Source organism: Diuraphis noxia, unplaced genomic scaffold (genome assembly GCF_037042655.1).
Source record: "Diuraphis noxia isolate RWA-SAM2 unplaced genomic scaffold, SU_Dnox_SAM2 contig0001, whole genome shotgun sequence".
NCBI classification, from domain to species: domain Eukaryota; kingdom Metazoa; phylum Arthropoda; class Insecta; order Hemiptera; family Aphididae; genus Diuraphis; species Diuraphis noxia.
The window spans coordinates 93148177-93160794 of NW_028301711.1; the positions used below are offsets into that span (position 1 = coordinate 93148177).

The following is a 12618-nucleotide window of genomic DNA, read 5'->3' on the forward strand; positions in this document are numbered from 1 at the left end:
TGAAATGAGTATTGATTCGTGAGCGTTTGCTCATTATAATGTTATGACCATTGGGTTCAGCAATTTTCGAATATTATAGACATGTAGATATCTATTTGCAAAAACTATTAGAAAAATGAATATTGTATGAAGTTAGTTTGAAAATCATAAATACTAAACGGTGGCTAGGAGAAAATTGTTAATTTTACGTGCAGGTAATCCAATCATAAACGTATCGATTTAAAATACAGTTTCTCACACTACTAAAATAGTTATACGAATTAAATAACACGATTAACATAAGGATATTAGGTTTTTAGTTTAATAATTAATGCAAGTGTATTGAAGCAATCGGGTGACTGTAATTAAATTTTAATTGAGATAAATATCAGTAAACAGTATGAATAAATTATTATTATTTAGCATAATCTAAGTTTATTTAATCCAATTAATCCATTATTGATAAACAGCTGATGTTTAAAATCACGAAGATACTTTGTAGTTTAATTGTTAGATCCTGATTTTGTGTATGTTTATGCTAGGTAGGGTGGAAGAAATTATTAATTCGACAATTGAAATTGACACTTATTAATATTATAGTAATGTGTTGACAGCTCCAAAATTATAGCTAATGTTTCTGCAGGTTATTAAATTTTGCACATAAAAGTTAACGCAAAAAAAAGAAAATTTTGTATTTTTATGTTTTAAAAATTAAAATAATATGTTTTATTATAGATTTGTAAATTTAAGATTTTAATGAAATCGTTTTTAATTTATTTATTGATAATTTATAAGAACTTGTTGTTTATTTTAATCGTTTTAATAAAATTTCTGAAAACCTTTTGGTGTGAGTAATTTTATTGTCAACCCTGTTTTTAAGTGGTTATGTTATAATTTATAGTTTATCAATGTATTATTATGGACGGATGATGGAAAAACAAACTTATTAGTTAGATTTAAAATTTAAACTACCTTTTTTATAATACGTTTTTAAAGAGATTTTTTTATGAAAATGTTGATGGATTAATGTATTATAATATACACAATTCAACTAATTTCTGAGTATTTAATCCTTTAGTACTTAGGGACTTAGGGTACTATAAGTAAAAGTACATATTGTAACTGGTTTAGAAAATAAAAGAGGGTTGTTTTTATAATAATCTATATTAAATTATTTGGTAATTTTCTAACTCTAATAATATCTAAACATTCAAAGCTAAAATGTATGGTGTAACATCTAAATTTTTATTTTATTTCTTAGTACATGATATTTTATTTTTAACTCAGACACTACTCATTCGGATTTAAATAAATATGCGACAAAATGTTGATGGAAATCACATAATTAACAATGTATAATAATTGGGCATTATATAGCTGTAAAAATATCGGTAAGCAAACGCTTTTAATTTGATGATGTACATAATATGCTATAAAAACGAGTATAGTTTGAGTTGTCGTTCTTTGAATAGCTATATGTCTATATATTTTATGATCGGTTTAAGTTTTGATCTGAATATCTATTGTATTTTGTTATAAGTATATAAGAGAATACATTTACAAACGCAACAAGTGTCTAAAAAATAATATTCTCATTTTTAAAACCACGAAAAGAATATATTCATGGAGTATGTGTTCGTCGTTACGAGTGTGTAGTACACCTATTAAAAATCTCTGTTGATGATAATATATTTTAACGGTTTTCCGATGATTTAATATCTGGTTTCGTAATTGTATGCAACATATATTGGTATATATTAGGAAAATTTAAATTGAACTACTGGTACCTAGGCAACATAATACACACGTTAAATACAAACAGACAATGATATTGTGGCCTAACTGGATTAAGGAATATTAATGATAATTATTATTATTGAAATGTCTATTAATAGCAAATAAACTTTATAGGTAATCTTGGTACTAGAATAGAGCTCGAGAAGAGGAGTTTGTTTAGATTTAGGCACTCATCTCTCCTTCCCGTTTGGTCGTATTCGAGTAGTTATATTTTGTGATTTAATGTTATACGGGTAGTGAATATAGTGTAGATTAAACGTAGTAAGTACGGAACCATTGATGCTGGTCGAGCTTGATGCAGTTGCTTGGCTGTGATTCAGGGAAGTTGAAGTAGAACAGTACGGCTTGTTTTTGGATTCAATACATTGCAGAAAGCTAGGGGAGATAAATTGATTTTTTCATATCTTAATTTGATGTTGGTTGTCCGCTTAAGTAAAACGTGCGATGATTCTTCTTCCCAATCGAAAAGCATAACTTCTCTACATTAAACAAAAAACAACAATAAACTATTATATTATAAATTTATGTGCACCTCGTCATAGTCTTATAACTACATAACATAAAATAATTATAAAACGTGACAACATAAACGATTACATGAATCGATGGGTTGGTCACGATCAAGCGGACAAAGTTCCATTTTTCGATACCTAATTATATACAATTGTACTGAAATAAATCACTAAAAAATGTCATCACAATATCTGAGATATTTCCCAAACGGATTTATAACTGCTGATTTTTCTTTGGAATAGCTTAATAACATCTAAACGGTTATTTTGTAATTTCCGTATCGTGTACCTACAACATTTTAAACTTTAAACCACTCTATAAATTTCAAATAACTAAAGTATAGTTATAGTATTATACATGAAAATTTAGATAGGTATCATCAAAATTATGTATAAGAAGGAAAAAGAGTCTTCCCAAGAACATGGTAATTTTATATTAATACCTAGCTCGAAAAACTGGATAAAAACGCATTTGACGTTTTCTCCACTCGATGTGATATTTTTTACCGCTGTATAAATGCAATTATTGGTTAAGGTATATTAACTAAGATTATGCTAGAGACTGATGTTTGAATTGAAATTTAAAAATCGATATTGAGACGATAGTCTGATAATACCGCTAATTTTGAACTTATTTTCATTTATAAATTTTTTCCCTAAACAAAAATATATGTTGACGCATAAAAAGCTAAAAACAAAAAGCAAAATAATATTATATTATGATAGACATATTTAGGTAATCATAAAAAGTAATTGTTACCAATTTGTCGAGTATGATATGGAATACAAATTGTAGACATATTGTGCACATATTCTTCTCAAAAACAAATGGAATAAAAACAAAATGCACCCTGCAAACAAATTTTAAAAATAAAACCTGGTTAAAAAAGTATGTCCTAAATACCAAATTTGAAATTAAACGTTTTTTAATTATTACATTCTTTGCAAACCAATGAAATCACTTGGAGAAAACTCGTTAAATTCTCATTTAACATATTATGCATATTGGTATTATAATATTATCACAATCATTCTAGTCTTAGGGACATCTATATTTCTAATGCTCAGATTTTTTTTTAATAATACAATTAAATAGCAAGGTATACATTTTAAATATAAAGGTGTAAATCAAAGATTGGGATTTTGCATATTTATGTTTTTTATTTTTAGATCATGTTTTCACAATTTCTAGTGTTTTAAAACTATTTTGCTAAAGAAGTTATTTTAAAACTCTAAATATAGTATGTTTTCTATAGCTTTGCGCTTCTCACCTATTATAACAATTTCTGTTGATGTTTTTGTTTTAGTTTTAGTATGTATTAAGAAAATAAATATTCCCGGTGATATTGAAGCAATATTATTGTAAAAAAAAAAAATCTAAAATGAATGGTACCGATTTCTAATTTTTTTGAAGATAACAATTTCAATATAAACTATTTTGTTTACTACATATTTGGAAGTTTTTCGGTGCATTTCACATTTGCATGTTTTTTGGGTGAATTTTTTTATACAATTATAATATATTGTTACCTACTTTTCAAGTATTGATAAAAACTAAAAACATATAATTACACCTATAATTACAAAATAAAATAACGGTTATATGTTATTTTAATAAATTATCATATTACATAAAACTGTGTCATATGTATTACTTATTAATACATATTACTTGTAATATTATCTGCTTTATACTACTTACAAAAACAATTGGAGAGTAAACTTTAATACTGTTCTGTGAACATATTTATGCATTGCAATTGTATTGGAATGGCCATTATTTTTGTAGTCCTGAAAAATGCAATTATAAATTAAATATTTTAGTCACAATTAAGATTCCTTTCGACCAATTTTCGATTGCCGCTATACAGCGGTAATGGATCCTAATTTTCGTAGAAACTTTCAAAGTCGCAACTGACGATATCCAATAAAATAATATAATTTACCGTAAAATGTGATAAATCATTACTCTCAATTCTTATACTTTTTAAATAATTTAATTAAAATACATTTTAAATAACTATATAAATAATGATTTGTCATTATTAAACATTTCAATCATAGCAGGCATTCAAATTCATTATTATGTTTATTTTTTAATTGAAATACTTAATATGACCAAATATATTTTTAATATTACTGTGTAAATTTGCAATTTATTGAACAAGAAATTTGTAACAGAAGGTGTTTTATTATGGGTCTTGATTTAGAAAATGATTCGAGTATGTCCATCAAGTTGGCACTGTCGAATTAAAATAGGACTATTTCACTATTATCTTGTGTAAATAATTCACTACATTCTTCTAGACCTTTACTGATTTTCCTAGGGCTCCTAATCTTTTCATATTAAAAGAAAAAATACACTGTTGCAATATTCACGTTTACTCTACAAATTATTATTGTATCTGAAAATTGTATTGAGTTATTCAGTGAAATTTTCAAGATTTTTCTAAGACCCAATTTGTATCCATGGAAGATTTTAAATTGGAATCAGTTTCAGTATATTATTCCATTCAAAAAAAAAAAAAAATAATAATAAAAAAATTGGTTTAATTATCAAGATGAATTTACTAGATTTTTCCAAGAATTTTTAGAATTTTGTTTGGAATCAAGTCCTCGATTATAAACACAGGGTGTGATACCGGCATTATACTGGAACACCATCGCAATACTTTAAACCACCAACACAAATATATACAATTTGTTATGGTTATTTTCAGATGTGTTTATTTAATTGTACACTAAAGTCGATACCAGAGTGTTGTGTGAAGATTTGCAAAGTCTTGGTGCCATAGAAAAATCTAAAAATTTCATCTTGCTATTCTATTTTAATAATTCAATACAACATTTTTTTGGAATCAGACAGTCTGTCGATGCTGACGCTATATTTAAGATTTCTCCCAAGTTGACAGGGATATAAATAAAATCAAAAATGGCCATCGAAATCTAGAAACATAGTTTTTATATCTAACATAATATTCCAAAGCCAATTTTACATTTACGTAATTCGAGTACCTGTTATATATTGTACGATCAACACTGTACACGATATAAACTTACCATAACATTTGTTACGTATGAAAATATAATAGGAGGCGAAGATGTTCTATCATCATTTCCATCAACGCCAAAACTTTTAGTCGGGTTCTTTGTAGTATTTAATAAGTAAAATGATTCTTCGTTTGGATCGAATATTATGAGATCTGTTGTAAACATATCGATATTCTCAAATATGTAATTAATTACGTGATTTGACTTATATTTATATAAAGCCGTGAAATTTTTGTTTCGAATAACATAGAACAGATACCTGGAAATAATTTAAAAGATTAATAGTATAATGATATTTATTAATCGTATTAACCGATCAATTGCTTTTGATTTTTTTCAATTGACCAAATTGTATGTAGTGCAATTTGTTTAATGAACATTATTGGTATTATTGGTTTTTTTCGGTTGACATTTTTCGACGCTGATAAAAAGCAAGAGAGTTATTTATTCTATTTAGAATCTAACACGCTTTGTAATTTATAACAGACAGATTCGGCCAACATGTTATTTACCTTAAAGTTTTAGATATAACCCTTATAAAAATAAACAAATTAAATAATAAAACTCCGCTGAAACAATGTACATCGTTAATTTTGAAAAAAAAAATCCTTGGACACTTATTGGGAAACCCAGATCAGTTTAGTACAGACTTTGGTAGTTTAATAAATTAGATAATTCATTGTCAGCTCATTTTTTAAAATTTATTCCAAAAAATTTATCGATTGACTATAATGGTACTTCCGTTTTTTTCATGACCTTTTCATTGTTTCAAAATTTTATCAAAATGACGCATCAGTCAAATCCATAAACTATGTAAAAATGGTTCAATTAATCACTTGTGATATATACAATCATATATGACAATGGAAAATAGCACTATAATCATACTCTTATTATTAACGGAAATCATTACCACCTACTAGGTTGGGAAATGAACTACTATCTGATTCTGTAGTTAAAATACTACTTTGACCCGAGGTTTAGTCGTAGATTGACTTTATTAGTAAATTTGAAACTTAATTATTATAGATTAATATAGTATGCTAATTTAAAAATATAAAAAAATATGTATGAAATAAATTATTCTTGGTTTTTATTTTTCCTAGGGACCTATTGCAATAAAAATAAAATATTTATGTTAATTTAAGTCATTATATAATAAACTAATATATATATATATATATAAACATAATATTTTCAATCATAGTATTAATTATTGTATAATTTAATTTTAATGACGATAAATAGCAAAAATGTTATTGTCAAATCATATACGTCAGTAGGAAGGATAATAAACAAATGTATTATGATAAATAAAAATTATCTTTTGTTGTGGCTAGGATAGTCTATACAGAATATAAACAATTAAATCAAAACATGCCACATATAATTTAGCTTGTGAAAAACATAGATTTTCTAGACTCAGACCACCAACTTTCAAGGTTTGGCCTTGTGTTTTGTTAATAGTCATGGCGAATGCAAGACGGATTGGAAATTGAAGTCGTTTTAATTCAAACGACATAGCGGCTGGGATCATCAGGATCCTTGGACAGTTTTGGCTGTTTTATTTTTCTAAGCATAATTACTGTGGAGCCAACCTTTAGTCATAAATTGTACGCTGGTAAGCCAAACACATCCAAAGAATTTAAATGTTCAATTGGATAATTTGTGGCTTCATCTTCATTTGTTACAGAGTCAATAGATTTGACTGAATGCAGTTTACCAGTGACTTCATTCTAAATTATGTAGTTTAAGTCATCTATATCTTTATTCTTAGCCACCAAAATGGTTCGCTCACTCAAACATTCATTATTTTTGTAGTTAGTCTTATAATTTTAGAATAATTCGTCTTTCGATGAGACAAAGTTACAGAAATTATGATGAAATGGAATCAATCTGCTCGATTCATCAACAGGTAGGCATCATTACCGATATTCAGCAATTGTTCAAAGAAATCTACAGAAGAGATATCATTTAGCAATGCAACTCTCATATTTATATATTATTAAATATTATTTTAGATGACCTTATTCCCGTTCCAATTCTCGATTAAATGCATCATTAATTTCATGTTTTGGCACTGGCATTCCAAATCCGACTAATAAACTACCGCACATGAGGTAACATATGTCTCCAATCAAGAGCACATCCCGAATAAGTATTTCCTCATTCATCATCTCAAGATCAAGATTTCTTGAACTGACAAGAATTTGATGTAAAATGTCTTCTGACATGTTATCCTTGTATTTGTGCCACATGTTAGATGGGTTTGATGGAAATTATGTCATAATTATGATAACAAATAATATGCATATCTGACTTGAAGATGAATTGATAATTTATAATAATAATAAATTAATAACATATAACTGATCGATTCAAATCAGTACTTGATAAATTTCTTCTTCGTCAAAAATTATCTAGTTGTTGATCTCTAACGTTTGCTCGATGATTTTGCATTGCCAACTCGGCCGCTTCACGGACTGCCTTTATTTAATCTTGTGATTGTGAAGCACGCAGTCTTACTAACGCGGCACTCTTTATATGCAATTTCTTGTTCTTCTTCAGTCCTTTCATTCGCAGTGTTTCAAATCTTAGTTGCATTATGGCTTTGACGTTGAAAGATTCGATCGTCATGGTTGTGACATGGTATTATGATGATAATAATGGCAACAATTAAACAAAGTCATAGGTACATATAAAACGTATGATATGCATTGTATGTGTGTGTGTGTACTATACCAAGGGTACTCTGCTTTTCATAATAATCGAATAGTATGGACGAAATAATAAAATGGATTTTGGATTTTGGATTTATAGCTGCAATATTGATAAAAATAGTTTTGAGCTATATTTTAGTTGTTTATACTCCTTATATTATGAATAGTCAACCGGAAAAATAAATAACAACAACAATATCAAACAAATGAGATATGTTTTGATGTGATGTCGGCAAAGCATATAATAAGTATTTAGTATATAATAGGTACATACCGGATGTGATTTGCAATCGGATCGTAGTATAACAAGGTTCGGGGTTTTGAGTTTAAATAATACCACTCTATATCTATCTCAAAATCTTTTTGTTCCAAGAACTTGCTCATATTATTTAGTTTCAGTGATTTGTATCCAGTCAAGCTCAAAGTGCGAAAATCATAGGTAAACGTTAACGTTGTGTTTATCAGTATAGGAAATAGAAAGCAGTGATGACTTTTTGAGATAGATTCTGGACATTTCATGTTCGAGGTTAACCATTTGATATACTCCAAATTTTGATGCTCACGGAATACCGGGGGGAGATTCAAGTTTTTAAGTGCCTGGTGGATCAAAAAAAAAAATGCGACAGTTACAATACTGCATCGTGTAAAGGTGTAATATATAAAAATGTGATCGGCTAGCCATGATACCTAATTGTCAGGTAGGTACGCGTAGGTAAACGGTACATACGCTTGTTGAAGAAAATCATATACAAGTAAGTCGCTTCACAGTTATGGGCTACATATGATACTAACTGCAAATTGAAAGATTTGATACCTAACGGCTAACACTAAGCACAATATTATTTTCATAAATTTGTATTTTTTATTATAATTCTTCCTAATTTTAACATTATATTAACTGGCTATTTTTTTCAATTTTATAGTTTAATTATGTATAAAATATTGAACGAATACACTACACACTTTTTAAAATACTAATAACAATATTCTAAACTGGATTAACTATTAAGCTAATGTTTATTAAATATTTATTTGATTTCATCATTGTAAGTATATATGTGGTGTAAAGTTAATCAAAAAATTATAAAACAAGTTAAAGTTTTTAAATATGTAGATTGATAAGAATTTTATGTAATTTTGAATACATTTTTAAAAAGTTATCCACCAAAAATAATATTATTGTATGGTTTAAAAGTCATATTCATTGATTTCAAATCCACATATTTTTCTAATCCAACTAAAACCTACGTAAATACATTGTGGTTCTCGATATTATTATAACTTTACACCTAGAGTTTTTCATATTTTTTGTATTTCAATTCTAATGCGTTCAATTAAGCTTATAAAAAAGAAAAGAGTAGAGTGACACATTTTTATCAATTTTTACTAACTACAAATTATGTAAAATCTCATTCAACAATAATTTATCATTACGTTGGTTTTCAGCACCTTTTTATCTATTATTTCAAATTTAGTATCTTTAGAAAAAAATAATGCATGAAATATGAAAATATCTTATTAAATTAAATTGGAACCTCGTGAAGATTAGTTTTACATTTTCAAGAGGATTACAGGTATCGACACGATCAGTTTCTAATTATTTTTGAGCACAGTACTAAAACGAATATGATATGTTTTTCCAATCCAAGACGTTATACTTACTTTGCCATCTTTTCGGTACGATATTGACACTAAATGATTGGGCACAACAGATCTATTTAAATGTTGCAACTGGTGGTTTTCGAAGAAAAAATTGTGTTCAACGTCATTGGCAGCAAAGGATAAGCAACGTGGGAAATTATTATCGTAGTTAGTACTTTTCTCCATAACTTTATGATTATCGCCATTGTAGTCAGATGTGTGAATAACTCCGTGCTCAGTCCAGTATAACATCCGGTGGGTCAGGTCTATTCCCAAATTCCCAGGGTAGACTAAGGCGTATTTTTCTTTAGTAATTTCCACCCTGCGAAGAACGCTATCAATTTCAGCAACGAAAATTATGGATACCAAAGTATAAAATATTTATATGATAAAATAAATAGTTTGGATCAAAGTGTGATTGCTGGGATATCATGATAGGAAGGTTTAAGATCATAGTTTTGTAGTATAAGACAAAAGTACAAAAAATAAGTACTGAACAACATACCAGTCATGTACGTTAATTTTAATAGTCCATCAGTCATGTGTAGGAGTTTCAAAAGATAAAAATTCTTATGGTTAGATTCATTCCTTCAAATTTGTATAACATTAGTTTTACAATCCATGAATGATATAGAATAATGAACGATTATAGGTGTAAAATATGTGAGAGTTTCAGTATATTATGTTAGCACCTATTATTCCATTATAATATACCCGGGTAAGTTGATTATGAAAATATTATGTTTTTATATTTTATTTGCACAATATTAAAGTTATCTATGTTATATTGAATAGGTATTATGGTGCATAAAATAAACATAACATTAAAATAATTAGGTATATAAAGAACAGTTCAATGAGTAAGTGAGAAGAGAGACAGATATTTAAAAATAAAAAACTAAAACTTTATCACCTCAAAACTTAACCTTAATAATTTGATTTTATACGTCATATACATTTAAATAGACATTTCACGGAATAAACCTTCAACCCATCCATATAATTTTTATTATACCATTGATATTTTACACACCTGTTGCTACCATCAAAATTGATACGTTCGATACTTCCTTTGATCTCAACGTTACACCAAAACAATAATTTAAGAGTGGAATCGATGACCATTGATCCAGGCTTGTCCAACAATTTTGCTAAAATAATCATTTTATTGATTTTAGTGTCATATGCTTCGATTGTTCCTCGATTACTATCACTCCAAAAAATCTGTAAAAATCGAAACATTAAAAATAAGAACAATTTGTAATTTGTATACAGAAAATAGTATTATTACTTTATGATTGAAACCATCGACCAATACACATTCTGGTGGATTGTTGAATATCACAACAAATATACTACAGAATTCTAAAGCGACGGTTTTTATTTTTTGAGATCTTCTCAAATCTTCAGTTTTATACATGAAAACAGATAATTATACGACATATAATTTGATATTTAAAATGTATGAATCATTGATCGGTAAGTGCTAAGTATAATATGAACCATGGACGTAAATATTGATGTTCTAATTAGGTAATTAATTAAAATTCCCTTAATTTTTTCTTCTAAAAAGACTACTAATTGTTACATTAGTTAGTTACATTACACATGATTATTAAAAATATGTATTAATTAATTTAATATAAAACAATTAACTTGAGTTTGTTAAATTATTAGTTAGTGGTATCAAATAACATGTTTAGATCTATAATTTTAAAGGAATTATAAATTCAGTTAAAAAAAAAAAAACTGTTTCGTTTTTAACTACCTACCATCTGCGCGAGACAGTTATTATGTACTAAGGAAAATAATGATTGATCAACTTGAAAATTATAAATAATTGGTTCAGTTTGTTACATATGTATGTTATTAACTATTAACTACCATTTTTTTTTTACTGTTATAATAATATGAAGTAATCGCTACAATAAAATAAACAAATGCAATATCAATGTTCAATAAATTAAAAGAAGCATATTATCATTCAATGTTAACCTGAATTATTAATGATTTGGAATGACATATTCGATGCTGGAAGCAATGACGTATTGGCTGTTACACTTGTTTTGGCCTGAAACATTAATATTAATATTTTGTAATGAACACAAAACTACCACCAACAGCGCATAATCCACAGCACTACGATAATTTTACGCTAAAATAGAAGTAAGTCATTGCCATAAATAAATATGTGTTAACTGATTAAAACGATGAATAAAATGTATTAGACTATACATTATCCATTTTAATGTCACTTTCCGTCTGGATAGAAATATAATATAAAAAAAATAAGAGAAACTAAGCAGTGCGTCCTAACACATCTACCGCAGACGCACTCCATTGAACATCAGTAGAAGACACACCGTATCTGCTACTGCAGCTCTAGGTCTCCAATCGGCTTCTATACAACGGTAATGGGACACCTAGAAGCAGTCGGCCGACTAGACACGTGTCGAAGTGCGTTTTTCCGCCACTCTACAGTTTGCCGACGTAGTTATTCTCGTAACCCGTATATTACCCGCGCTGCATGCATATATGTGATTTTTTTTAGGGTTAGGGCTTCGACAACTGAGGTCATTAGCCTGGGGAACTGTAGGGGAAGGTACTGTAGGTTTTAACACGTGTGTTTTTGGTAGAATTTTTAATGGGCACCCGTAGGTTTCTGCCATGCCCGGTTGGGGGCGGAGGCCTCTCTCTCCAGACACCGCGAGATGCCCAAAGAGCGATACCACCCGTGACCGAGATTCGAACCGATATGTGATTTCTGTTGCCGCGACCGTACCCTCATCGTAATCTTGATAAAACTATATCTATATTTTTCGCTGTCGTAGTCGTCGCCATCACACGATATATATGTATATTTTTATTAATGTTTTTGAATACGATGTCCATTCCGTAAATCTGAATTTTGCAATTAT

General features: G+C 28.2%; 1 protein-coding gene across 1 annotated transcript; it reads right to left on the minus strand.

The window, feature by feature from the left end:
- Positions 1-3975: 3975 nt before the first annotated feature.
- Positions 3976-11120, minus strand: LOC149062484 (uncharacterized). The gene is made up of 6 exons (XM_089215343.1): positions 10992-11120; positions 10734-10924; positions 9722-10022; positions 8397-8656; positions 5349-5598; positions 3976-4079 (listed from the first exon to the last, which is right to left on the minus strand). Exons 1-6 carry the CDS (start codon positions 11118-11120, stop codon positions 3987-3989), a joined length of 1224 nt encoding a protein of 407 aa, XP_089071469.1. The 3' UTR covers positions 3976-3986.
- Between the last annotated feature and the right edge of the window lie 1498 nt (positions 11121-12618).

Coding starts and splice junctions, on each gene's coding strand:
- LOC149062484 (XM_089215343.1), bottom strand. CDS start 11,120: ATGTATAAAACTGAAGATTTGAGAAGATCTCAAAAAATAAAAACCGTC. Junction 10,925..10,991: donor TCGATGGTTTCAATCATAAA/GTAATAATACTA, acceptor CGATTTTTACAG/ATTTTTTGGAGTGATAGTAA. Junction 10,023..10,733: donor AATTTTGATGGTAGCAACAG/GTGTGTAAAATA, acceptor CGTTCTTCGCAG/GGTGGAAATTACTAAAGAAA.